The 24,920-nt window shown below is 55.6% G+C and overlaps 11 protein-coding genes across 11 annotated transcripts; 8 read left to right on the top strand and 3 right to left on the bottom strand.

Moving 5' to 3' along the window:
- Positions 1-186: 186 nt before the first annotated feature.
- Positions 187-795, top strand: KRP23_12979 (Adenine phosphoribosyltransferase; the record flags this gene model as incomplete). Its single annotated transcript, XM_067883635.1, has 1 exon — positions 187-795. The coding sequence occupies one exon, from the start codon at positions 187-189 to the stop codon at positions 793-795; it is 609 nt and encodes a 202-aa protein (XP_067739063.1).
- A 401-nt stretch (positions 796-1,196) lies between these two features.
- Positions 1,197-3,209, top strand: KRP23_12980 (putative succinyl-CoA:3-ketoacid coenzyme A transferase, mitochondrial; the record flags this gene model as incomplete). Its single annotated transcript, XM_067883636.1, has 9 exons — positions 1,197-1,342; positions 1,410-1,473; positions 1,550-1,630; positions 1,700-1,792; positions 1,865-1,948; positions 2,023-2,088; positions 2,158-2,293; positions 2,370-2,464; positions 2,538-3,209. The coding sequence occupies 9 exons, from the start codon at positions 1,197-1,199 to the stop codon at positions 3,207-3,209; spliced, it is 1,437 nt and encodes a 478-aa protein (XP_067739064.1).
- Positions 3,210-3,756: 547 nt separating this feature from the next.
- On the bottom strand, positions 3,757-4,102 carry KRP23_12981 (uncharacterized protein; the record flags this gene model as incomplete). Its single annotated transcript, XM_067883637.1, has 2 exons — positions 3,757-3,838; positions 3,903-4,102. The coding sequence occupies 2 exons, from the start codon at positions 4,100-4,102 to the stop codon at positions 3,757-3,759; spliced, it is 282 nt and encodes a 93-aa protein (XP_067739065.1).
- A 1,520-nt stretch (positions 4,103-5,622) lies between these two features.
- Positions 5,623-7,374, top strand: KRP23_12982 (Phospholipase D1; the record flags this gene model as incomplete). The annotated part of the gene is made up of 1 exon (XM_067883638.1): positions 5,623-7,374. One exon carries the CDS (start codon positions 5,623-5,625, stop codon positions 7,372-7,374), a length of 1,752 nt encoding a protein of 583 aa, XP_067739066.1.
- Positions 7,375-11,463: 4,089 nt separating this feature from the next.
- On the top strand, positions 11,464-13,272 carry KRP23_12983 (Phospholipase D gamma 1; the record flags this gene model as incomplete). The annotated part of the gene is made up of 1 exon (XM_067883639.1): positions 11,464-13,272. The coding sequence occupies one exon, from the start codon at positions 11,464-11,466 to the stop codon at positions 13,270-13,272; it is 1,809 nt and encodes a 602-aa protein (XP_067739067.1).
- Positions 13,273-14,970: 1,698 nt separating this feature from the next.
- On the bottom strand, positions 14,971-15,559 carry KRP23_12984 (uncharacterized protein; the record flags this gene model as incomplete). The annotated part of the gene is made up of 2 exons (XM_067883640.1): positions 14,971-15,335; positions 15,394-15,559. The coding sequence occupies 2 exons, from the start codon at positions 15,557-15,559 to the stop codon at positions 14,971-14,973; spliced, it is 531 nt and encodes a 176-aa protein (XP_067739068.1).
- Positions 15,560-16,479: 920 nt separating this feature from the next.
- KRP23_12985 (uncharacterized protein) lies at positions 16,480-17,571 on the top strand (the record flags this gene model as incomplete). The annotated part of the gene is made up of 1 exon (XM_067883641.1): positions 16,480-17,571. The coding sequence occupies one exon, from the start codon at positions 16,480-16,482 to the stop codon at positions 17,569-17,571; it is 1,092 nt and encodes a 363-aa protein (XP_067739069.1).
- Positions 17,572-18,009: 438 nt separating this feature from the next.
- On the bottom strand, positions 18,010-19,047 carry KRP23_12986 (uncharacterized protein; the record flags this gene model as incomplete). Its single annotated transcript, XM_067883643.1, has 1 exon — positions 18,010-19,047. The coding sequence occupies one exon, from the start codon at positions 19,045-19,047 to the stop codon at positions 18,010-18,012; it is 1,038 nt and encodes a 345-aa protein (XP_067739070.1).
- A 989-nt stretch (positions 19,048-20,036) lies between these two features.
- KRP23_12987 (uncharacterized protein) lies at positions 20,037-21,110 on the top strand (the record flags this gene model as incomplete). Its single annotated transcript, XM_067883644.1, has 1 exon — positions 20,037-21,110. One exon carries the CDS (start codon positions 20,037-20,039, stop codon positions 21,108-21,110), a length of 1,074 nt encoding a protein of 357 aa, XP_067739071.1.
- Positions 21,111-21,809: 699 nt separating this feature from the next.
- Positions 21,810-22,853, top strand: KRP23_12988 (uncharacterized protein; the record flags this gene model as incomplete). The annotated part of the gene is made up of 1 exon (XM_067883645.1): positions 21,810-22,853. The coding sequence occupies one exon, from the start codon at positions 21,810-21,812 to the stop codon at positions 22,851-22,853; it is 1,044 nt and encodes a 347-aa protein (XP_067739072.1).
- Positions 22,854-23,104: 251 nt separating this feature from the next.
- KRP23_12989 (uncharacterized protein) lies at positions 23,105-24,433 on the top strand (the record flags this gene model as incomplete). Its single annotated transcript, XM_067883646.1, has 1 exon — positions 23,105-24,433. One exon carries the CDS (start codon positions 23,105-23,107, stop codon positions 24,431-24,433), a length of 1,329 nt encoding a protein of 442 aa, XP_067739073.1.
- Between the last annotated feature and the right edge of the window lie 487 nt (positions 24,434-24,920).

A 24,920-nucleotide genomic window follows, 5' to 3' on the forward strand; every position in this document is an offset into this window, starting at 1 on the left:
TCCTGTCTACTGGACAGCGACATGTGCCAGTGATACGCATGCACACCTGCTGCTGCGCCGTTGACCCTCGAACGCGGTCTCTGACTGGTTCACAAGCCTCGATGAGCCAGTCCCCGCAGCCGAGCTGATCTCCGCTGTGCATTCAACGGTCTCACTAGCGAATTTGATCCGATCTAGCAAGAGACGATGGCCCCTACGAAGCAGAACCTGGACGACCCGGAGGTCAAGAAGCAGGCACTGGCCGGCCTCGCTAAGACCATCCCCGTGGTGCCCTTCAAGGGCGTCGAGTTCTTCGACGTGGGCGGCTTGTTGGCCAACCCGGAGAAGCTGCAGTTGACCTTCGACCTGTTCGCGCACGCCGTGGCGCCCTTCATGGAGCAGGTGGACGCCATCGGCTGCTTCGACGCGCGCGGCTTCCTGTTCGCGCCGTACCTGGGCGCGCTCTTCCAGAAGCGCGTCTTCATGCTGCGCAAGCCCGAGAAGATGCCGAGCGTGAGTGACACCATCGAGTACTTCAAGGAGTACAAGGGCGACAACAGCGAGGGCGGCGACCACCTGAGCATCCAGACGTACGCCGTCAACAAGGGCGACCGTGTGCTGCTGGTGGACGACCTTCTGGCCACGGGCGGCACCTGTGAGGCCGGTATCCGCCTCGTGCAGCAGGCGGGCGCCTCCGTCACGGCCTGCATCTTCGTGGTGGAGATCGGCGTGCTGGACGGCCGCGGCCGCGCCATCAAGAGCAGCACGGACGAGAAGACCGAGATCATCTCGCTGCTCACGGAAAAGGACTTTTAGGCGTAGATTGTCAGTTGGCTTTCTACGGCGGTATCGAGGGAGGGTATACAGAATACATTAGACAATTGGACGTGTGCACGCTTGAAGGAGGTCTGCACGCGTCCAGGCAGCTTTGTTGCAAATTGAAAGCGGTGTATTAATTTCCACAAGCCGCTGCGAATATGTGTGACACCAGCTTTAATCGAATCTAACAGGTCAAACATTGTATCCACAAAAAGTATTCACCAATATACAATCATCAAGGTTAAAAAGACGGTTCGCCGTACAAATCCTTCTGTGCAGATGCGTAAGCGAAATGTTGGGACGCTGAACGACGTTGAAGCCGCCGTTGAACTTGGGGACAGCTTGTCGTCTTGGCCTTCATTCCGCATTCTGCCCCACCAGACGCGAGCAACTCTCCCATGCTGCGTCAGTCTTCCTTCCGCTCCGCCAGAGCCGCCTCGCGCCGGCAGCTCTCGTGGGCGCCGAGCGCTCGCTTTTCGTCGCACCACAAAGTGTACACGGACGCCGATGCCGCCGTGCAGGATATCCCGTCGGGGTCCAAGCTGTAAGGCAGCAGGAACTAATTATTTAGGATACTTTATACATTTTCTTAACCATTTGATTATGTGCAGCGTCGTGGGCGGCTTCGGACTGTGCGGCATCCCGGAGAACAGCATCCAAGCGCTGGTCAAGCAGGTTGAATGGGCTACATACGCGGTCTGAACTCGTAGAGCTGGAGGCCTCATTGCGGTACTTGTTGCTGCTGTTCCAGGGAGCCAAAGACTTGACGTGCGTGTCGAATAACGCGGGGGTGGACGACTTTGGACTGGGGCTGCTACTGCAAACACGACAGGCGCGACACTGGTTTTTTTATCTATTGGCTTATGACAAGTGCTAACTTGTTGTATTGTGTCTTTGACAGATTAAACGGATGATCTCGTCGTACGTTGGAGAGAATGCACTGTTTGAGAAGCTGTACTTGACGGGGAAGTTGGAGGTGGAGCTCACGCCACAGGTGCAAGAGAGATTTTCAAGTTTTATTCGTTTGCTGCGTATTTTCTAACGTATTTATTTTCTTGTGTTGTAGGGTACACTGGCAGAGCGTATTCGAGCTGGCGGTTCTGGTATTCCTGCATTTTACACGCCCACGGCGTACGGCACCATTATCCAGGTTTGAACTATTCTGAATTTACTCGTATCGTTGCTGCAAAACAGCTTGCTTAACTTGTGAAGCGTCTTTTGTAGGAGGGAGGCTTCGCCATCAAGCTGAAGTCTGACGGCTCCATCGACATCCCCAGTGCCCCACGAGAGGTTCGTCAGTTCAACGGCCGCAACTACGTCATGGAAGAAGGAATCACGGGTGATTTCGCACTTGTTAAGGCGTGGAAGGGAGATACAGACGGCAATTTGGTGTTCCGGGGCACGGCGCGTAACTTCAACGTTGATGCCGCCAAGGCAGGTCAAGTTACTATTGCTGAAGTGGAGGAGTTGGTGCAGCCTGGAGATATCCACCCTGGTATGAACCAGTCTTTATGGTGCAATGAGTTTGATGACAGTTCTAATAACAACATTGTTTTTGATGATGCTTGCAGATGAAGTGCATCTTCCGGGCATCTTCGTGCAGCGCGTCTTCAAGGCCAGCAGCTCCGAGAAACGAATTGAAAGACTCACCCTCGCCAATGCAAAGGTTGGCGTTTAATTCATTTGATGCATGGCGTTCAAGCTCCTGGTTTCGCTAACATGTACACCGTGGTTATTAGAACTCGCAGCACAAAGTCTCGCCGGACCGCGAGCGAATCATTCGCCGCGCAGCCAAAGAGCTGAAAGATGGTATGTACGTGAACTTGGGCATCGGCCTGCCGACGCTGGCGTCCAACTACGTCCCGGTGGGAGTCAAGGTGATTCTACAGAGTGAGAACGGACTGCTCGGTATGGGGCCGTATCCAAACGAGGGTAAGCAGGACCCGGACCTTATCAACGCTGGCAAGGAAACTGTAACGTTCCTTCCTGGATCCTCAACGTTCTCATCGTCCGAGTCGTTCGCCATGATCCGGGGTGGACATGTCCACCTGACGATCTTGGGTGCGCTTCAAGTCGCGGAGAATGGCGACCTGGCCAACTGGATCATTCCAGGCAAAATGGTGAAGGGAATGGGCGGCGCCATGGATCTCGTGGGAAGCGGCAACCGCGTGGTGGTCACGATGGAACACAACGCGAAGGGTGGAGCTAAGAAGATCGTCAAGAGCTGTTCGCTGCCGCTCACAGGCAAGAGTGTGGTTAATACTATCATCACCGAGTTGGGTGTGTTTGATGTGGTACCTGGAAAGGGTCTCGTGCTTGTGGAGATCGCGTCGACGACCACTGTGGACGAAGTTCGCGAGCGCACGGAAGCGTCCTTCACGGTCTCTCCGGATCTCAAGTCGATGGATTAAGTTGCACAGCGAAGGTTTCAGAGTATTCATCATGATACCGTCATTGAATTCGCTGCGTTCGCTTGATGCGTCGAAGTGCTCATGCACAAGAACGTTCAGGCTAATAGTAGACCAAAGCGCTGCCATGGGCGCGTTACGGCACTCAAAACATCGGCAAACCCAGCTTGAAATTAAAATTGCATTAATGCCTACAGACGCGCGTGCTGGTCGCGACGAATGCAATGATGCTGCGTGCACCTACTACGCGTTCGTGTGGGTTTCCCCATGGGAGCTAGACCTTACTTTGTTGCAGGACGGCCAACGTGGAGCTACGCCGTCTGGGGGAGCCTAGCAATTAGTTAGAAATTGGTGGTCCATGCGCAGCAGCCATACATGTAGACATCACTTTGTCGCGACAAAATCCTTGGGCACAATTACAACTGAAATGATCGGAGCTTAAGAGTGAATTGGTGGCTGGAGTTGAGAATGAGGACTCGTTGTAGTACACGAATCTAATGTCTTGAAGCCCATCAAGAGTAATAAGCGAGAATCGGGGACCACCAGGAACTCAGATCTTCTTTCTGCACTCCTTGAACGGCGGTCTGCAACCGTAGTCTGCGCTCGTAGTGTGAAGCGCAGCATGCTGAAATCTACATGAAAGAAATGGTGAGCTTGACTAAAAGCACAACTGTGATCGGTATAAGGCGTTCTTACTTTGGGTCTTCCAACTTTTTCTTGTGCGCAAGGACGCGGTTGTCGTACGTGAAGTCCTCCGGTCGCGCATTCTCCAAGTAGCACATGCCGTATTCGTCCCACCACTTTTTGGCAGCTTGGCGCTCGCTCTCGATCTGTGACGTTAGATTAGCCTGCTTGGATACGTAGTCGATCTCCTTCTCGTTGCCCTTGGATGTCATCGCAGCGAGATCTTGCGTAGATGTTGGAGCGAATGTGTACTTGAAGCAGAAGAGGTGAAATGGCGTGCTGAAACATGGCGGTCGAGAGCACCCTCGGTTTATTCTTGGCCATGCTCGTCCTTGGTGCCTTATCCATCATCTCGAAACTTGGGCCCATGGATCTTTCTTGGGGTTGGAGGGCACTCAAACCAAGAGTGGTGTTTGAAGATTTCTCGAGCCGTTCTAACGCCTGTGAGTCCTCGGAGGACTGGATTGGTATTTTATAGATCCTGTATTTGGTACGAGGAGGTAGTGATACAAGCTCGCTTTGCTGCAGAACCCAGCAACTTGTCGGGATATCGGCAATGTGATCGAGTTACGTGAGCAGAAGTTCTCTATTTCATGTATCACGGCGCTAGCTCGTGGAGTCGAGTATGAAAAGAACCTGTTCATGGTGCCGCGTAGGCAAGAACCCTCAACGTATTTGACTTCCATAGGGAATCGCCTTACGCATACCCGAATCCACGAAGTTTACTGCATCACTTAATCAATAATGAGGAGACTAGAAGAAGGTAGACGTGCGATTGCTACACAACAACAGGCAGCAGGTTTTAGCGACACAACATAGACACTACGAGATTCGAGTTTTACGGATGAGCAGATAGTGATGATCCACTATAATCCTGTGTTCACAAAAACACTCATGTGTGTGGCCGCTACAACGAAAGCTACGCGCACAGTAAAATTATCCCGGCAAACATGAACACGGCTGAATCATCAGCGAGTGAGCTCAAGATCGAGACGCTCCGAGCAGGGGAGATTGTTGAGTACCTTTCCTTTGCCTTTGTAACTGGCATGCCGAATTGGAAGCGACAAAAGCCGCAAGGTGTTCGCGACGTGTGTTCCATACCAGATTTGCTTTCGAGGCGATAGGAGAGCTGGAAGGCTTGCAGCGTTGCAGGCTCAGCTGATGCCAGACAAGCTCGAAAAACAGCGGCATTAGGATCGAAGGAGAGACTGGTTTGGGGAGTCCCAAAACATTTTTTTTTTACCTTACCGAATTTCTTCTATGCCATTTTGAAGTTCTCTGTAGAGGATTCTTCAAGTGGGTCACGCAGAAAATGTGTGGATGACCAGCGCTTGGTGATTTGTTATTCTTGAAGGATATCTTGCAAATTGTATGGTATTAATAAATGCATGCACGGTTTTTGGTACAGTGAAGCACAATCCTGCGACGATGACCGCAAAGCCCGGACACCACCATCCCAAATTGGTTCCTCCGGACGGACTGGGAACCGCTGCAACTCAATTGAGTTGCTTTTTACTCAAGTGAGTGATGTACAAGACCGGGCCAAATCCACCAAGGAATGCTTTGCCTTTCTCGACCTCATAAGCATCCGGACAACGCCTTCCTGTTTCTTGCCCACTCTCCGTCAGCGCTCACTGGCCCATCAACCGATAAATGCACCTGTCCGACGAACATTCCACCTTCACAACCGCTTTGACGTCGATCGTCACACTCCTTCTCGCACTTGGCCGACATGAAGGTCACTCCTGCCCGATGCAGCACGATCTACAAGTTTACCCTCGCTCTTCTCTGCGTTCTTGCGCTGACTCCACTGCCGTCATCGGCTTGGTCCTTCTCGTCCATCTTTGGTGGTGACGATGACTCGGATTCGGGCTCAGACTCCGGGAACTCCACCGTCGACAAGTCGGATGGGTCCGACATCAAGATGCAGCAGCCTCTCTTGAAAGCCACCGACTGGTTCCTCACGGAAGAGGAGATCACCGCCTCGAGAGGGGGGTCTCCTCGTAGCGATATGTCCACGTACAGCACGGGCAACGCCGTGACGACGTTTACGGTCACGAAGGAATTCTTTGACTCCGCCTACAAGGACCTATCGACGACTAAGAAGAACGACCGGGTCATGCTGGCTGCTTGGAACACTGACCTTATTCCTCTGACGCCCGATGTGGATCCGACCGGTGCCAAGTCGAACTTCGATGTGGTTTTCGGCGGCATTGTGAAGCGTGGTGGTGATGCTAAGATTCTCGGTTGGGCCAACAAGTTCCTCTTCTTCCAGGACGTGAAAGTGCGAAACAAGATCAACAAGCTCCCGAAGTCCGGCATCAACGACGGCAACGCGCTTTTCATCTTTGACGATCGGCTTCCGTATGGGATGTCGTCGCAACACCAGAAGTCGCTAGTTATCGCTGCTGGAAACTCCACTGGGGCTGATGAACACCCGGTGGCGTATGTGGGCGGCATCGACCTCACAAACGATCGATGGGATACCATTTACCACAACGAGTCGGCGCTTCGTAAAAAGACTGGTGTTCACTTCCGAAACAGGGGCTGGGTCGACAGCAGTGTGCGCATGCACGGACCGGCTGCGAAGGATGTGGCCAACAACTTCCTAGCTCGCTGGAACTCACCGTACCTGCCGGCCCAGGGTCTGGGAGACGACATCGTCGACTTTGAAAACCCGCAATATTCGTATCTACCACCTCTCAGCTACGCTAGCAGCAACACCACCTCCAAGCTCGGTAACCAAAATGTCCAGATCGTGCGAACCTTCAGCTGCAAGTACAAGCACTGGGAGTTTGCTCCCAACGGCGAAAACTCGCTCTTCCATGCGCGCATTAAAGCCATCAAGAATGCCAAGAACTTCATCTACATTGAAGACCAGTATTTTATCCTCGTGCCGGAACTTCTGGACGCCCTGATGGAGGTTCTGCCGGGTCTCCAACGTTTGATCGTCGTTGTGCAGCCGCCGGAGCTGCTGACCAAGAGCGGTGGCTACGAGAAGTACATGTACGAGAACGTTCAACCGCTCAAGGAGAAGTTCCCAAACAAATTTAAGATGTACTCGATGAAACCATCCCTGGACATCTACGTCCACAGCAAACTGGTACTAATTGACGACGTATTCCTGTCGGACGGCTCGGCCAACTGGAACCGCCGCAGTATGACATCAGACCCGGAGCTGGTCGCCGATGTCGTGGACAGCGACACCGTCAAAACCCCCGACGGCATCAAGGTGGGCAACATCATTCGCGACTTCCGCGTACGCAAGTTCCAGGAGATGACGGGCTACAGCTACGAGAAAATCGACGCGATGAAGTTCCTCGATGCAGCGAAGTTGTACGACACGGTTGCCGCTCTAAAGTCGTCTCTTATCGAAGCATTTGATGTCGACAAGGAATGGTATTACAACCTCTTCGGAGAGACTGTGCTCGATACGGTTGACCCGCAAGACACTTGCGATGGCTCATCGTCCGGCTCCTCGTAGGACTTTGGCAGCGAGCCCGCACGAAATCGTTCGTACTGTATAGAGAGTAGGTAAATTATCTATGGTATGGATCCATTTCGTTTAGCTTGTATCGTCAATATCGCAAAGTGCCTTGGAGTCTTCTGATGCGCTCCGCGAGTCATCAGCTGACTATTTCCAAGCTGTCGCGGCGGCTCGTAGTCTAGCAGATACATGAAGCTGGCGGGAGTTATCGTTGTAGTCACCCAGCGAAAAGTGCGGGTGCTATATTTCGACTACTGTAACTCACCGGAAATTCCCAACTACTAATACGTAACCTCCCTGTAACCTGTATAACCTAGCCTACCCTCATTTTGCACAGATAAGAAGGCCTACTCGTGAAACGATCGACAGATAATAAGTCCACACCGGGCGTCACCCAACGTCCGGGATTGAAGGTTATCGAGTCGGTGTCAATAGACTTGCAGGAATTTTTGCCCCGGGCGGCCATAGTTACCAGGTACAGTAACTATTGCCACACTCTACCTCTTTACGTACGCCACACCATCCAGCTGTTGACGTGTCAATACACGCGTAGGAATTTTTGCCCCGTGTGGGCAATAGTTTCAGGTACAGGTACTATTGCCACACTCTACCTACGTCTTCTGAAGTTGGATGGACTCCACCAATGCATACCATGTTGCACTGGTGCATGCCAGGGCACAGTCAAGATTTTGAGGATTACGCTACTCCTCACCCATATGTTTTGTACACCTAACCTCCCCTTTTTTGCCCAAGTTTACGTGCGCCACACCCTCCAGGTGTTGGCGGTAGACGCGTCGAAATTTTGCCCACTTTCGGATTTTGCTATACGTATACTTGCAGGAATTTTTGCCCACTTTCGAATTTTGCTGGGGCTTAATTGGCTCGGGAATTCGAAAGTGGGCAATTCACACTCCAGTGGAGGATAAGTTGCCCACTGCCCAACATTTTATTTTGCTATATTAATTGGCTCGGGAGTTCGAAAGTGGGCAACTTATCCTCGACTCGAGGATAAGTTGCCCACTTTGCGACGTTCCGAGCCATTTAAACAGCAGCGTCGAGGATCGGACTTTCCGAGCCATTATTATTACAAAAGCAACGTGGAGGACGGAGGTCATGCGTCGACATCATTTATCTTTATTATAAGCTTTGGAGAGGCTGTGAATGGGGAGAGAATTACCCAGCGCCCGCAGCACGATCGACGCCATCGTCCACGCCCAGCCCAGCCAAGACGAGTCCAAGTCAGGTAAACCCTGTCGGTGGACCCCCATGCGTTTCGTGGACATATTGGGTAGACTACAAACTGCAGTTGTAGACTACTGGTTTTCTCGCGACGAAGCTGCACCTCAGAAGCTCATTGATTTGCTCGACGGCGCAGAGACCTCAGTGGATATCGCTATGTTCATCTTGTCGCATCCGGAACTGACCGACGCTATCATCCGGGCCTCCCAGCGTGTCACGGTTCGTGTTCTCGTTGATCGGGCACAAGTCACCGAGAAAAGCTCAGCAATGATAAAAAAAACTGGTTGAAAACGGGGTCAACGTATATCACGCAGGCCCCAGACTCATGCACTGGAAGGTAGCGATTTATCGATGGAACCGTGTTGACGATGGGAAGCTGCAATTGGAGTGTGGGGGGAATGACGTTGAATTGGGAACATACTGTTGTATTGCGTGGTCCTATTGTTGGAGCACACGTCGTTGAGTTTGACGAACACATGTGGTCTGTTGCCGTGCAAAACAACTGGCAAGTTGAGATAGATAGCCGCGGTAATGTTCATCTGTAGCGTCAAGCGATGGTGAGAGCAGTGCCGCAGCGGGTACTCCGAGCTGGCAGTTTGGTTTACAAGGCACGGGCAACTACAGTACGGTCGCGTTCGATGGAGCCCGCCATGCAGAGACGTTTGAGACGCGCACGGCTCAGGCGCACCTTGATTCGATCAAACGTGAGTTCGAGCTGCTCTGGGATGAAGGACGGATTTGGGTTCTTCTGATCGTAAGTGCGCCCGCTGACAGAGTCTCTTTCTGGCACAGTCTCTTGATAGCTAACACGACGGACTTGTGCGTGCTTCTCTACGTTTATTGCTTGCGTGAACAGTGTAACCTCGTGAGCACTAGCTTGCAACTTGCGGTAGACGCGTATCTCTCTCTTGGTGTCGGCGGTAAGAACTTGGGCTCGACGTACATGCTTCAAGAACTAAACGTGACTGTTGTGCAGGCAAAACGCGCGAGTGCGATAGCATGTTCTTCGATGACAACGGCGGGCTGTTCGAGCAGTCACTGCGTCTGGTGATTTCCACTGGGACGTACTTGGTGCCGAACTGGGGCGCACTGTATGTGTTTTACGTGCTGCCACGCTTCCAGTTCTCCACGGTCTTGGACGTGCCCGGACTCCTGATGGACGACGAGTGCGACGAGGCGGCGTATGAATTGCTTTCCGGTGATGAACGCGTAAAAACCAATGTTCTAAGTATTACTACTTGCAGCTGAGTCCTCGCACCGGTCGTAAGCACCAGCTCCGTGTTCACTGCGCGCAAGAGCTGAGTGCGCCGATCGTCGGCGATGACAAGTACGGTGGACATCCAGCCGATCGGCTGTACCTCCACGCGAGGCGCATTCGATTCCCTGACCCGTTTACTGCTGGGCGGTGGATCGACGTGTCATGCCTCCTCTAGACAAAGGGACAACGATCGAGTATGCGCTTTGGTGACGATCAATTCATGATTTCACTTTGTATTTCACATGGGCGCTGTTGCAAGTGCTTCGGTTTGAGTCATGAACGAGACGGAGATCGATCTCTCCTATGTGATGTCGCGAGTGGAGTTTTTCGATCCGGTGAAAGGGTCCCGGTTCACGTTGACTTGCTACTCCAGAGCTGGCAATGAAGCACCGATGACACACGCTGCGTTTCGGAGGTGCTGCGTCCTCCTCTCTTGGCTGATTAGGTGGTGAAGGCGCTGGTGGAGACCTCGATTTCCACTGTGTGGCTCATGACAATCTGCAACAGTGGCAAATCCATAGATGCTTCGACCATTACGTGGTCGGAGTGCGGGGGTTGACATCAGGTGGTATTCAAACCCGTGATCTTCGTCCGCCGTCGGCCTCCATATACTTTGACGTAAACGTCAAGTGGCCGCACCAGTGGTGATCCCGATGACAAGATATCCTCGAGAATCAAGTGTTGGTTGGCTGCAGCGTAGCTGAAAAGGTGGAAGCAAGTACCAACTCGAACGAGTCAAAAGCAAGTTGTTCCGTGTGCTACGTGACTGCAAAGCGTTTGTTTTTTTACTACGTTAGTAGCTTGTTCTTGTGTAGTCTGGCGGCCAAAGATACGACGGTGATTTCGTACAAGACTTGCACTGGAGGTTGAAGGTCATAAATCAATCGACATACCAATTATCTGATGCCTACTCCTTGTTCTTGGCTTGTGCAGCAACTGACTTAATGAGGTCCAGCATCATGGCTTGCTGCTGCTGAATGGTAGCCAGCAATTGCGCGTGCTGGTTTTGCTGCGCTTCGAGCTGCACACGTTGCAGCCGCTCAAGCTCTCGCACTTGTTCGTCGGCATGTCGTCGCTGCTCTGCAAGCTCTCGCTCCATCTTGATCTCAAGCAGTTCGAGACGGCGCTGGCTATCCCTGTCAGCTTCTCCTGTCGCTTCAGCTACAGCGATTGCAGCAGCGACTTCACCAACTTTGGCTACCGCAGCGTCGTGCTGCGTGATATTCAACGGTAGACACGGCTCTCCTCTCCGCTTCCGCACGTCCTCCTGTACTTCTTCAAAAGCCGTTTGCTTGGCTTGAACCTCAACCAGCAGTTCACGCTTGCGTTCATACTCGTCCGACGTGCCCGCCTTCCGCAGCGCAGCAGCATTGCCTGCCCGTAAATGATCCAGCAACAAAACCACACGAGCTTGACAAGCACCCGCCGTCTTTTCCAGACGAAACTCGTCGTGTGATTACGATGCGATTATTGCTCCGTTATCCTTGTCGGTCGGTGCTGGTCGTTGGTCGTCGCCATTGCTGTCATGTACATGTGCAATACTTGTACAATCGGTCCTCGAGAGCACACTTCCTGCAACGCGTGGCAACATGAAAGTCCGTACTCCACGACGCAGCACAAACCTTGTTCTTGCTTTGATCTGTGCGCTGATAATTGCGCCGACACCTTCGACGGCATGGTCGTTTTCGTCGCTCTTCGGGGGTGACGACGACGAATCCAGTTCAGATCCCAGCACGCAAGAAGCGACGAAAGTCCCCAAGGCGAGAGAGTCCGAGGAAACTGAAAGTGGCAGTGCTGGTCTCTCAGACGGCTCTGATATCAAGGTGACCCAACCTCTGCTCAAGGCCACCGACTGGTTCATTACGGAGGAAGAAATTGTCGAATCGCGCGGAGGCGTCCCGCGTGACGGCTTGCAGACGTACACGACCGGCAATAAGGTCACGGTTTACACCGCGGCAAACGAGTTCTTTAGTGCAGTTGTCGACGATTTCTCGGCCTCGAAGGAGGGCGACCGCGTCATGTATACAGGCTGGGATACTTGTGTCATCCCATTTGAGGCTGACGTCGACCCTACAGGCGCCAAGACAGGCTTTGACGTAATGTTCAAAGGCATCGTCGAGCGTGGTGGAAGTGTCAACCTCTTGTCGTGGCCAAATTTTCTTCTCACGTCTCAGAACACCAACGCGCGCGACGCCATCAACGAAATCCCGCCGTCCAAAGTTAACGGAGCCAAGGCTGTCTACCTCTTCGACGACCGACTTCCGCTAGTTGCATCGTCCCACCACCAAAAAACGATCGTCATCGCAGCAAACAAGTCGACTGGCAAAGACGACCACCCCATCTCTTATGTTGGTGGCATTGACCTCACCAACGATCGATGGGACACCATTTACCACAACAACACGGCCATCCGTGAAGCCGCCAACATCCCGTTTCGCAACAAGGGATGGATGGACGCGCACTTTAGGATCCACGGGCCGGCATCGAAGGAAGTGGCCAACAATTTCCTCCAGCGCTGGAACTCGGACTACAAACCGTGTCAGGGACTCGAGGACGACCTGCTCAGCTTCGACAATCCGGACTACGAGAAGCTGCCGCCGATCGACTACGCCAGCAGCAATACATCGTCAAAGCTCGGCAACCAAAGTATCCAAATTGTGCGAACCTTCAGCTGTACCTATAAGCACTATAAGGAATTCGCGCCGCGCGGAGAGCAGTCCCTCTTCAAAGCTCGCCTCAAAGCGCTCCGGAATGCCAAGAACTTCATCTATATCGAAGACCAGTACTTCATCTACGTGCCCGAGCTCCTCGATGCACTCATGGAAGTCCTACCCAGAATCCAGCGACTCATTGTACTCGTGCAGCCACCTGACACTCTTCTCAAGGCCTCGGGGTACGAAAAGTACCTCTACGAGATGATCGGACCCATGAAGGAGAAGTTCCCGAACAAGGTGCAGATTTACACCACCAAGAAGGATCTCGACATCTACGTCCACACCAAACTGGTCCTCATCGACGATGTGTACGTCTCATTGGGCTCCGCAAACTGGAACCGCCGCAGTATGACGTCTGACTCGGAGCTCAACGCCAACGTTATCGATGACGAGACAGTTAAGTCGCCGGACGGCGTGACAGTGCTGAAGCTAGCTCGCGACATGCGCATCCGCAAGTTCGTGGAGATGACGCGGCTGAGCTACGAGGAACTCGACGCGATGAAATTCATTGACGCGGCGGACCAGTTCAAGGTGGCTGCTCAAGACGCGTCGACGATTCTCACGGACTTCAGTGTCAAGGATCACACTTACTACATCACATTTGTGGATATCTTTCGCGAGCAGGTCGATCCACAGGAGATTTGCACTTTTTCAGGGTCTGGATCCACGAGAGAGGTTGAGTAGACCCCGCACACACAAACATACACGCAACGGCGAGTAGGTGTCGTTAACTATCTCGCACTGCGTACCAATCTGTTCGTTCGTCTGTTGAATGGAGTTTGTCCATGGGTAGAGAGATGTATACAGTGTACGACAGATCCACCATATTCCGCCGGTGAATAACTGCATCAAGCAGATTCAGCGCTAAATAATGTGCAAGTTCCGCGCTCTTTGGCTTGCGATCAATCAGAGTAGAGTTAAACCCTACCTCGCACACACCGAGGTTTCTGATCGTCAATTAAGGCCCAGACACTCAGCAACCTGAGTAAGAGACCAAGTATTTCACAAAGCGCTGTGCTCGAAGTTCGGGTGATCCGGTCACTACGCACGTAGTTCCATGCATCGATGAGCGCAGCAATAGCCGTTCGTAAGGTGGCAACTCAGTCATCTCGTTCCGGCAGGGGCGGCAGCGTGCCGATGTAAGTCCCTTAACTTAAATTCTTCATCGCAAACACCGGTCACAGAACTAATCATTTTGGTGTGGGGTTCACGATCTCAGCGTCCTTATCACCCCTGCCGAAGCACACGCGGAACATACGCACCTCGATCGCCTGCATCGTCACAGACGTACCACAGACTGAGGAGACTAACCGTGTACCGATCCTATCCTTCTCCACCGACATCACTTTCGTCCCAGTCAAAGTAGCTACTTCATCACCTCCGACATCACCGAAAACAGTGATGAAAAATCCATCGTCGCTGGTTGCGACAGCGTCAAGTAGGCACTGCTTCAAAAGTTCCTACAGCGCCGCGAAACCTAGGTTCGGAAGTCGCCGCGCACCGCCAAGCGTTTTGTGTTACCAGCTTCTTCGTCGTCGAGGCGTACGCTACATCCAGAGATAGCGGGGTCTGAATGTTCTTGTTGTTGGTCACTTTCGTGTTCTTGTTGACCGCGCGCAGCAGGTGACACTCTTGCACAATTACGTCGTCATTTTGCTGTGCCGGTAGTGATCGCCGTCACGACTGTCAGCACCCTCATTTTCACATCCATACTCGTCACCACTGATGTTGATCCCGTCGCTCGCATCGTTCTGTTTCACGAGTAGCGAGCCGTGCTCAGCGGCTTCAGCCCTACACTGAAAGCGAGTGAATTAGGCACAGATGTCTCCAGTTGTGCCGGTGGAGCCACATATCCGTTCTGTTCGCGGATTTTCGCGCCCCCTGCTCTTCCGCCACCTTATGCTTCTGCACGATCGTACGCGCAAAAGCATTGTGCACCAGCACCTCCAAGTTCGTGGTCTGCGTGGACACTTGAGTCGAATTGCCAGCGGCTGGCAGCTCATCCAAAACTTGACCTCATCTACCACAAAGACACTTATTCGCGACTCTACTGGCAACAACATTTACCACACGACTGGATTGAGAGTGAGCTCCGCATTACAGCAATGGATGTAGCAGCAGCCTCCTCGCTCGAGCTCACACTTCAAGCCCTTGGTGGACGATCTATGGACTTTGAAAACCCAAGTTACGTGCCCTCGCTGCACTGAACTACAGCAGCAGCAACAACAAAACGTACTGATCGTGTGAATCTTCTCAGCTCCAAGTATGCGCCTCCAGCAGCGAGCAGGCACTCTAGACATGTGCATCTGGAACAAATGAACTAAAAGGTCTCCCTCTCTCCTGTTGCAACGTGAAGCTTCAATTCACCTCCAACATTTCTCTTCACACTTGTAGCTGGTCCAGCAGCGCGTTGTACTCGACGCACTTCTCCGAGAGCACGAGCATCATTTGCTGGTACGTGGCTAGCACCTTCTCGACGCGGGTGTGCAGCGCCAAGGCGCGCTCGCTCTGCAACTCACTATGAGCCTCGAGCTGCGTCAGCTGCGTCAACTGCTGGACGTCGGGGGCGCGTAGCTGGTCCAGGACGCTCGAGAGCTGCTGCAGCTGCTGCAACTGAGCCGAGACCTGCTCCAGTCGGTCCGTGGAGCTCAGAATGGCCGCGCGCTTGAGCTCGTCGCCCGCGCGCGAGCTGCTGTGGGCGAAGGCGCTCGCGGACGAGAGCTGCAGATGGCCGGCGTGCTCCTGGTCTGCAGTACACGTTAAAGATTCTCTAATTTTATATCCGCTGGATGCAGAGCTACGCACAGAGCTCGCGCAGCTTGGAGGACCCGGTGACGGCGGTGGAGATCTGGTCCAACTGCGTCTGAAGGCTGCGCAGACGATCGACGAACGCGGACGGCGCGGACGGGGACGGGGGCGCTCCTAGCACCTTGGCGCGCAGCGCGACCTCGCGGCTCTCCAAAACGTCCATTGCTGATGCTGAACTTCAAAAGTGATAATGATCCGATTGGAAAGGTGTAGCCATTTTATTTAAAAATTAACAGCGATGCCTGCATGTAATAGGCAACACGTTTTGCAGCGTATTCCTTAGAATTGTGAACATGATCCCTCCGTGGGGTTTCTTCAGACAGCGTGCACGAGTGCCTGCAATGGCGTGACTGTCGTTTTCGGCGATGATGTTCGCTGTCTTGTATTCATTCCTAAAGCGGATGTGCACATGTAGCTGATCCCAATAGCGAGAGGATGGCTTGCTGCTTCGAACAGGATCCGGTCGATGCGAGACAGCGTGCAGCAACATCCTACATGTAAGATACTGCTCACGACCGACGCACCAAGTTTAAACCAAGAGAGAAGAGAGAAGCAATTTGGCTTCCCCGCTTGCAACAGTGACCGCCTGAGTTTCTCGCTGCATCGTCTGGGAAAGCAAACGGCGAGTTGGCCAGGAAAGCCGCATTGCAAACCGTCGGCTCGATAGGACTTTCGCGTAGGACGAGCCAGAAAGTCTTCATCGGTCGCGGTCGCTTCCGTGCAACAAAGCCGCTGGTCGCCTCTCGCCTTGCTTTTGCTCGCACAATCGCTCGAGTCTTGCTCGAGTCTTGCCCGCGTCTTGCTTGTCGAAATGCGTCTTGAACGTCTCTCCTTGTTGACTTCACCGGGAAGATGTGACCAGCGTTTCTGCATTGCAGCTCCCTAATGATCTTTTCGTCATCTTCAACGCAAGCCAACTTGCTTGCGATGTTCCACCCCTCGACGTAACTCATCGGCCAGGCGCGACAGGCTAAATCGTAGAGCGAAGACAACAGTACAGTACGTAGCTGGTCGAGATGCTCCTGTTGCAAAGTCCAGGTCCCTGTACCATTCGCCATTCCGCCAAGAAGACAAGACATCACCATGAGCCTCCGTCGAGCACTTGGCCCCAAGCAGAAGCACCGCGGCGCACCCTACGACGACGCGCCGCCGACCGACCTCAAGTCCATGACCAACAGCGAGCGGGGAAAATACTACCGACACCGACGCAAACTCTACGGCGCCCACCTCGAGCAGTGCGTGGCCGAACTGCGCGAAGAGATCGCGGCCTTGACGGTCTCCCGTCAAGTGCAGCAGGAGCTGTCGATCTCGCAGCGCCGCACGCCGCTGGGCGCCGCCGCGCTCATCGTGAAGGAGTACTGCTCGCTCTTCAGCCACGGCGCGCCCGTGCGTCTGGCCGTGGACGAGCAGGACGCGTCGGCGTCGCTGGTGTCGCAGGCCACCAACGCGCAGCGAGGCTTCCTGAACGCCGTCATGAACAATAACGTGCGCTTCGGCGAGTTCCTGGGCGTGGAGCTGCTGCTGGATCAGTGGGAGCGCTACTCGCTGTACCACGCCGCCATCGACTGGACCATGACGTCGCTGAGGGTGGTGCAGTTGGCGGAGCCTCGCTTGCTGACGTCGGACAACCGCTGCGACGACGGCCCGCTCGTGGTCTCCATTACGGCGGACTTGCGCGTGCGGTTCTCTCGACGCACGGTGGAGGAGGTGTTCCCGCACTTGGTGGGGGACGAGGCGTTGACGCAGTCGCTCATCGGCCTGGAGGTCACATACCCGTGCGTGAACCACTTCCATTTCAACGAGCGCGGCAAGATCGAGTGGTATGCGCCCGAGGTGGACTTCGTGGGCGCGTTGATGAAGGCGCTGCAGCACCCGGAGCTGGTGGCGCGCGTGATAGGGGATGCGTTGATTGAGAAGGACCACATGATCGGCGACGAGAGCGACGGCCGCGAGTTTGCTGTGGTGGAAGAGGTTCCCGACAGCAGTGAAGTCGATTCTCCTGCTTCGAGTGAGGTTTCGACCGTTGAGGGTTCTGATAGCTGGCCGAGGGGCAAGCGTGCACGCGAGGACGTTCGTGTGGCCGTGGTTAGCGACGACGAACCATCTCCGGAGTCGTCACCCACTCGTCCAAACCGACTTGGGCTGGACTACATCCTGGACGTACGAGGATCATAAGTCTTGATACCAGCACTACGCTTTGCATACTAAAATTGGTTCGCATTTGCTTCTAGAACTAGATGCATCGTCTAGCAAGTGGCGACCTCAATCGAGCCCTGTACTGCCTTGCCCAGGAAGAGCTTCCTTCTGTGCCACCAACCCGCCGTTCTGCTTTGGTTCTTTCGTCTTCCTCTGCATGACGTAATGCCTGTCGATCGTAAGATGGCGCGGCATCTGCTTCCAGCGAAATGGCGGGGCTCAGCGCCGATATGCGTCTGCACTCTGAGCTCAGGGCCCTCTGTCTGCTGGATTGCGGTGTGGCGAGCAGGCGTCGGGCGCGAAAGAGGCTCTGAGTGAGCATGCCACGACAGACTCGAAGATTGCCTGATCTGATTTCGTCATGGGCATGATCCATAGCAACACGGAAACGAAAACATCGGCGACCAGCCTTCGAGCTTACGCGAGGATGAAGGCCAGGTGCATGCGTTCGGGCGATGATTCAGGTTCGATGGCGATCAATACGTTCGTGTCGCGCTTGCCTGTTGAAGGGATGCTATCCGTTGCCAGAGGAGGATCTTCTATCATGTTGCAGTCCCCGATTTTATCTAGCGGCATCAGAGCAAACTCGCGGCCGTCGCTCTCGTCGCCGATCATGTGGTCCTTCTCAATCAACGCATCCCCTATCACGCGCGCCACCAGCTCCGGGTGCTGCAGCGCCTTCATCAACGCGCCCACGAAGTCCACCTCGGGCGCATACCACTCGATCTTGCCGCGCTCGTTGAAATGGAAGTGGTTCACGCACGGGTATGTGACCTCCAGGCCGATGAGCGACTGCGTCAACGCCTCGTCCCCCACCAAGTGCGGGAACACCTCCTCCACCGTGCGTCGAGAGAACCGCACGCGCAAGTCCGCCGTAATGGAGACCACGAGCGGGCCGTCGTCGCAGCGGTTGTCCGACGTCAGCAAGCGAGGCTCCGCCAACTGCACCACCCTCAGCGACGTCATGGTCCAGTCGATGGCGGCGTGGTACAGCGAGTAGCGCTCCCACTGATCCAGCAGCAGCTCCACGCCCAGGAACTCGCCGAAGCGCACGTTATTGTTCATGACGGCGTTCAGGAAGCCTCGCTGCGCGTTGGTGGCCTGCGACACCAGCGACGCCGACGCGTCCTGCTCGTCCACGGCCAGACGCACGGGCGCGCCGTGGCTGAAGAGCGAGCAGTACTCCTTCACGATGAGCGCGGCGGCGCCCAGCGGCGTGCGGCGCTGCGAGATCGACAGCTCCTGCTGCACTTGACGGGAGACCGTCAAGGCCGCGATCTCTTCGCGCAGTTCGGTCACGCACTGCTCGAGGTGGGCGCCGTAGAGTTTGCGTCGGTGTCGGTAGTATTTTCCCCGCTCGCTGTTGGTCATGGACTTGAGGTCGGTCGGCGGCGCGTCGTCGTAGGGTGCGCCGCGGTGCTTCTGCTTGGGGCCAAGTGCTCGACGGAGACTCATGGTGTTGTGTTAATTACTTGATGGCGTGAGTTCAAGACTGTTGACTTCGGTCTTTGAATTCGGGACGGAACAGTTTTGCGATTCTCAGGTTCATGGGGAGCGCTGCATTGGAACCGTGACGGCGATGGAGCGCAGTCTGGCTGGGAAGTTGCCTCGTAACGGGAACATAACCGCTTAAGCTGGCATGTGTCTGAAGCGATGACAGTAAAGCGCCGATACAGCTCCGCCCTGAAGCTGAGGCGCAAGTGGTGATGAAACCTTCGTGCTGTTCTTCACTTCTCCTGTTTCGGGGCTGCCTGCCGCAACGAGCGCAGGGCCTGCGCTCGTTGCAAGGTTGCGGCAGCCATGCTCCACATTGATGCCAGCAAGGACAGGCGCCCTGGGTATCGCTATCGTCAACTGAGGCTCGCTCCGACTCGGAGTCCGGAGTTTATCGTCAGCAGTATTCTGCGGATACGGCATGGCCGTTCCGGGATGAAGTGGCCAGACTCAAATGACGCTGCTGGTAGGGGGCCCCTCTGGTAGTGTCCGCCATGGCTTCCAACGCCGTGCAAGACAGCGGTACAATAACTTGTTGTTGTGTAGTACCTTGCAAAACGCCCACCGTCTTCATCTCGTGGTTGCGGTGGCCCATGGGAAGGTGAACATAATTGCGGAGGCTTGCTGCGAAGGAACTAACTGGTCTGAGTGGCAGCGTGGGTTTTGTGAGGGCGCTTCGACGTTGTTCCGCCAACGAACCCCAATGACGAAATTAGTCCTCCCTCGCGCAGCTTTCCTGCAAATCCACGCGGCACTGCATCGCCGCAATATACAACACCCGACGCCCGACGCTGCAATTGTAAAGCATGTTGGCTGGCGCGTGCAGGTATTTACAGAAGATAACGGCCAGACGCTGCTGGCCGTTATCTTCTGCATTTGTCGTTTGTTCAACGGGCAAATCCATTCGTCATTTTGCAGTGCAGCACGCAACCAGAGAGGGTCCCTCCGCCATGAGCGTCCGTCGAGCCCTCGGTCCCAAGCATAAGCACCGCGCTGTGCCCTACGCCGCCGCGCCGCCGCCCAACCTCAAATTTATGACTAACAGCGAGCGGGGCAAATATTATCGACGCAGACGCAAACTCTACGGCGCCCACCTCGAGCGGTGCGTGGTCGAACTGCGCGAAGAGATCGCGGCCTTGGCGGTCTCATGTCAGGTGCAACAGGAGCTCGCGCTATCACAACGCCGCACGCCGCTGGGGGCAGCCGCTCACATCGTAAATGAGTACTGTCTTCTCTTCAACCACGGCACGCCCGTGCGTCTAACCGTGGACGAGCAGGACGCGTCCGCGGGGCTCGTGGCGCAGGCCACCAATGCCCAACGAGGTTTTCTGAACGCCGTGATGACAGAGAGCGTTCGCTTCGGCGAGTTCGTCGGGATCGAGCTGGTGCTGGCGCAATGGGAGCGCTACTCGCTGTACCACGCCGCCATCGAGTGGACCATGAAGTCGCTTGAAGTGATCCAGCTAGCGGAGCCCCGAGAACTGACCGCGGACAACCGGTACGACGACGGACCGCTCGTGGTCTCCATTGCGGCGACGCTGCGTGTACGGTTCTCGCGGCGCACCATTGAGGAGGTCTTCCCGCACCTTGTGGGGGACGAGGCCTTGACGCAGCTCCTCATCGGTCTGGAGGTGACATACTCGAGCAACAACCAGTTCCACTTCGACCGAAGCGGCAAGATCGAGTGGTACGCGGTTGAAGCGGACTACGCGGGCGCGCTCTTATCGGCGCTCAAGGACCCGGCACTGGTGGCTCGCATCATGGGCCAGGCGGTGATCATTCGGGGCCACATGCTCGGTGACGAGGACGACGGCCGTCAGCTCGCCGCCATCGAGGATGAGGAGGGCCTGATGGAAGTCCGGGCAGCCAGCAGCCCCGTGCTGAGTGACGACGACTTGGACGGTTGGCCCAGCAGTATCAAGCTCGAAGCGGAGAGCGTGGCCGTCGTGAGCGACGATGAGCCGGCCCCCGAGTCGCCCCCCAAGCGGCTCAACCGACTGGAACTCTCCTACATCCTGGACTAAAAAAAAGAGCTCGTAGCGATGGCCTCATGCCCTTTGATAACACGTTTGCCTCGATCTACCGGTATGGCTTCAGCGTTTCTCCTGCTCATAGACGGCACCTGCATCGCTCCTGGAAGACCATGAACTGGCATGGCAAGAGCTCCGAGTCGCGGAGCCCGTCAGCCAGCGCCCGCGACACCCCCGCTGCCCCGCTGCTGGAAGTGCGGACTGCAGCAGTCAGAGCAGGGGCGCGACTCGGACTGAGACCCGTGACGAATCTATTTCCGATGACGATTGCCCGCTGTGGAGCTCGCGAGTCGCACACACTCATCGAGCGGCGCGGCTCCGTCCCGGTGTATTGCCTCTAGCGCAAAGTGCAGGCAGATGCAATACACAGCCAAGTGATCACGCAGGGTATTAAAGACCTGCTAAATCACATACATCAAATATACATTATCACAACAAATAACAAACTGAAAGTACTTTTAAACACTTTCAATGTGCTGATATAAATTCGGTGTCAACCCTACTCTATTGTCTATGAAAGGCTATCACCCCATCCGAATATCCAGTTGAAGAGGGCGATAGCGGGCGCACTTCTGCGAGATAGGCGAGCGGCTGAGAAAAGTGGGTCGTCACCACAGCCGAATTCGCCGCGCGAAGCGAAGGTCTCCAGCAGGAACATCTCTTCAAACTGGTTATCACGCAGACCACGTGAAGATGGTCATGCACGACCGCCGCATGGACATCACGGCACTATGCAGCGCCGCCGAGGAGCCCGCGGCCGAGGCTGAGGCCGACACTGCTCCGTCGCTGCCGCCGCTCGCCCCCGTTCGTCACGGCGCGACTGGCAAATCGCCGTCCAAGAAGCGCTCGCGACGCCTGTCTAACAGCGAGCGCGGCAAGCTATACCGCTCGCGCCGGAAGAACTACGTGCAGACGCTGGAGGAGCAGGTGGAGCAGCTCAAGAACGAGGTGGACGAGCTCAACCTCTACGGCCGCGCACAGCAGCAACGAGAAGCAGGATGCTGGCAGCTCACGCAGCAGCCGACCAATGCGTCGTTTGCGCGTGTAGTGCACGAGTACTTCTCGCTCTTCAAATACGGCGTGCCTGTGGCCACGCACGGCAGTGGCATCGTGCAGGACCAGCTGCTGCTCTCATCGCGGCAAGCTGGCTTCCTCAACGGCCTCATGCACCCAAGCATGGTGTTCGGCAGCTCGTACGGCGTGCGCGAGTTGCTGGACCAGTGGGAGAAGTACTCGCTGTTCCACGCGGGACTCAAGTACGAGGTCAAGAACCTGCAAATCATGGCGGCGGATCCGAACCCGGTGGTGCTCGCGCCCGCCACTCTTTACGTGCGCTTCACGCGGCGCACCGTCGAGGAGATTTTCCCCCACGTGCTGTGCAACGAGGCGCTCGTGCAGCGGCTTATTGGCCTGCAGCTCGAGTACCCCGTCAGGAACACCTTCTACTTTGGCGACGATAACAAGATCCACCGGTACGACACGTACGTGGACTTCGTGGCCGCCTTCGTACGCGCACTGGGCAACGTGGAGGACACCATGGCCATGATGGAGAGCGCGCTCATCCGGCAGGAGTCCATGATCGGCGACCTGCTGGAAGAGCCGCCTCAGGTCAAGCTGGAGCAGGGGCCAGTGCAGAGCTTCCCCCACGGCGAGACAGTCGACAGCGACACCTGCAGCAGCGAGAGCAGCGAAGGCGCTGGCAGACACATTGGCATGTCCCTGCAGGATATCCTCTAGGCAGCTTGTTTTAAATCGCGTAAATATTTGGCCGTGCATTGGAGTTGACGCTTTTCACAACTGCACCCTATGATATGTAGACGACTGGGCTTCTTCCATTTCAGAGCGCGATTTCAGCCACTCACGAGCCTCTTTGCACCACGATTTCAGCCACTCACGCACCGCCTGAGACCTCGCTTCTTATTCGATGTTGACCTCATCAAAAAAGGCGCCACGCTGTGCCTCGACGGTCATCACATTTATTCAGCGCCATGAGCGACTGTATCGGCACCGACCCGGAGCTGCGGGCCATGGCCCACTACTTCCTTGGTCCTGACCCTGCACCGGACGTCGACACCGAAAACCCGTCACCGAATCGGATCGTCGCTACAATCGCCGGCCCACCCGCGCAGCTCAAGAAGCTCAAGCGCAATGAGCGCGACCGCCAGCGCAGCCTCGCCAAGCGGCAGTCCATGCAGCATATGCGCCAACAGGTCAAGGAGCTGGAGGCGCGCAAGCAGCGACTCGTGGAGCGCTCCGACAGCAGCAGCAACGACGTGCTGGCCACGCCGGACTCGCCCCAGAGCCACGAGTTCCGCTCGCCGACGGCCACGACGTTGTACCCGTCGCCGGCCACGCCCATCAAGCGCGAGAACTTCTTGCGCCTCGCCAGTGAGATCGAGGAGTTCCGGCGCCAGAACACCGTCATGACCCAGCAGCTGCGCGCGCGTGACGTAACCACAGGCTACATGCAGAACCTGCTGCTCGAGTTCTCGCAGGACGAGACCGACAGCGACAACAACAGCGGCAGCGACTCGGGCGGGGGCAAGAAGAGTACAAAGGGTCGGCAGCCGCTCGGCTCGGGGCCCCGCCCGTTCAATGGCGACAGCAGCGTCCGCTTCACGCCGCTCACGCGCGAGGAAGGGCTCAGCTGCGTGCGCCAAACGCTGCAGCTCATCAACAACGCTCGCTTCCTCTACGCGAGCGACTCGACGTACCTCAACCGCTCCACGTTCCTCGGCTGGGAGCAGTACACGCTGCGCCAGGGCTCGAGCATCACCTTCTCCGTGAAGAAGGCGCTGCCCAACGTGACGCCGGCGCAGCTCATGGCCACGACGTGGCGCATTCTCACGGACAGCCGGAACGTCAAGAAGCTGATTCCGGCCACGGTCAACACGCACATCCGCCCGCTGCAGAAGCTCTCGGACGACCTCATCGTGATCGACCGCCGCAGCGAGGACAGCGCCCGGTCGGGCGTCATGGGCAAGAAGCTGGCGCTGCGCACCGTGTACGTGCTGTTCCGCGTGGCCGACGCCGACGGCAGCCAGACGCTGGCCATGAAGACCATTAACCTCCCGCTGGTCAAGAAGCTGCTGCGCGACGACGAGCTGTGGTGCGACATCTTCTATTGGATCCGCTTCCTGCCCAACGGCAGCGTCCGATCCAGCGGCGGCAACGGCGAGTGCACGACGGTGACCGAGTTCGGCGGCTCCAACACGTACACGCGCGACGAGATCGCCAAGGCGTGGCTCGGCGAGCTCGTGTTTCTCGCCATCCGCTGGGAGACCTTGGCCGTGGCGCCCACGTTGCTCAAGTTTTAAAAGTCGATGCGTTGAAGCGATGTAGTGATGCCTCCAACCTTGGAGGCGCCAAGTATGGAAATCAAGTACTTTGTCAAGTTCTGGTGCATGTTGAACTGCTTGTTGTCGACGCATCTGCCGCGGTGAGATCACATAGCGACTTGTAATCGCTCACCGCTCATTTGGATGAAGGCGTGACGAACCGATCAGCCCTCTCGTCCTTAGTGTACACTATACGTGCTGTTTCGAGTCGATGGGCCTCAAACACTAGCAATCAAGACGCTGGACGTCCCAGTTGCCGATCGAATACTGCGAGACGACGAGCTTTGGTGGGAAATCTTCTATTGGATTGGATTCGAGTCTCTCTTGCTGAATTGGTCAAGCAGGACGTCGCAACCGTGACGGAGATTGGTGGCGCCAACTCGTGCAAGTGCGAGGACTTGGCTGCCTCTGTGACTCGAGGAGCTCATTTTCCTCGCTATTCGCTGGGAATCATTTGTTGTAGACA

Source organism: Phytophthora ramorum (assembly GCF_020800215.1).
Source record: "Phytophthora ramorum isolate Pr-102 chromosome Unknown Phyram_PR-102_s0016, whole genome shotgun sequence".
Classification (NCBI taxonomy): Eukaryota; Oomycota; class Peronosporomycetes; order Peronosporales; family Peronosporaceae; genus Phytophthora; species Phytophthora ramorum.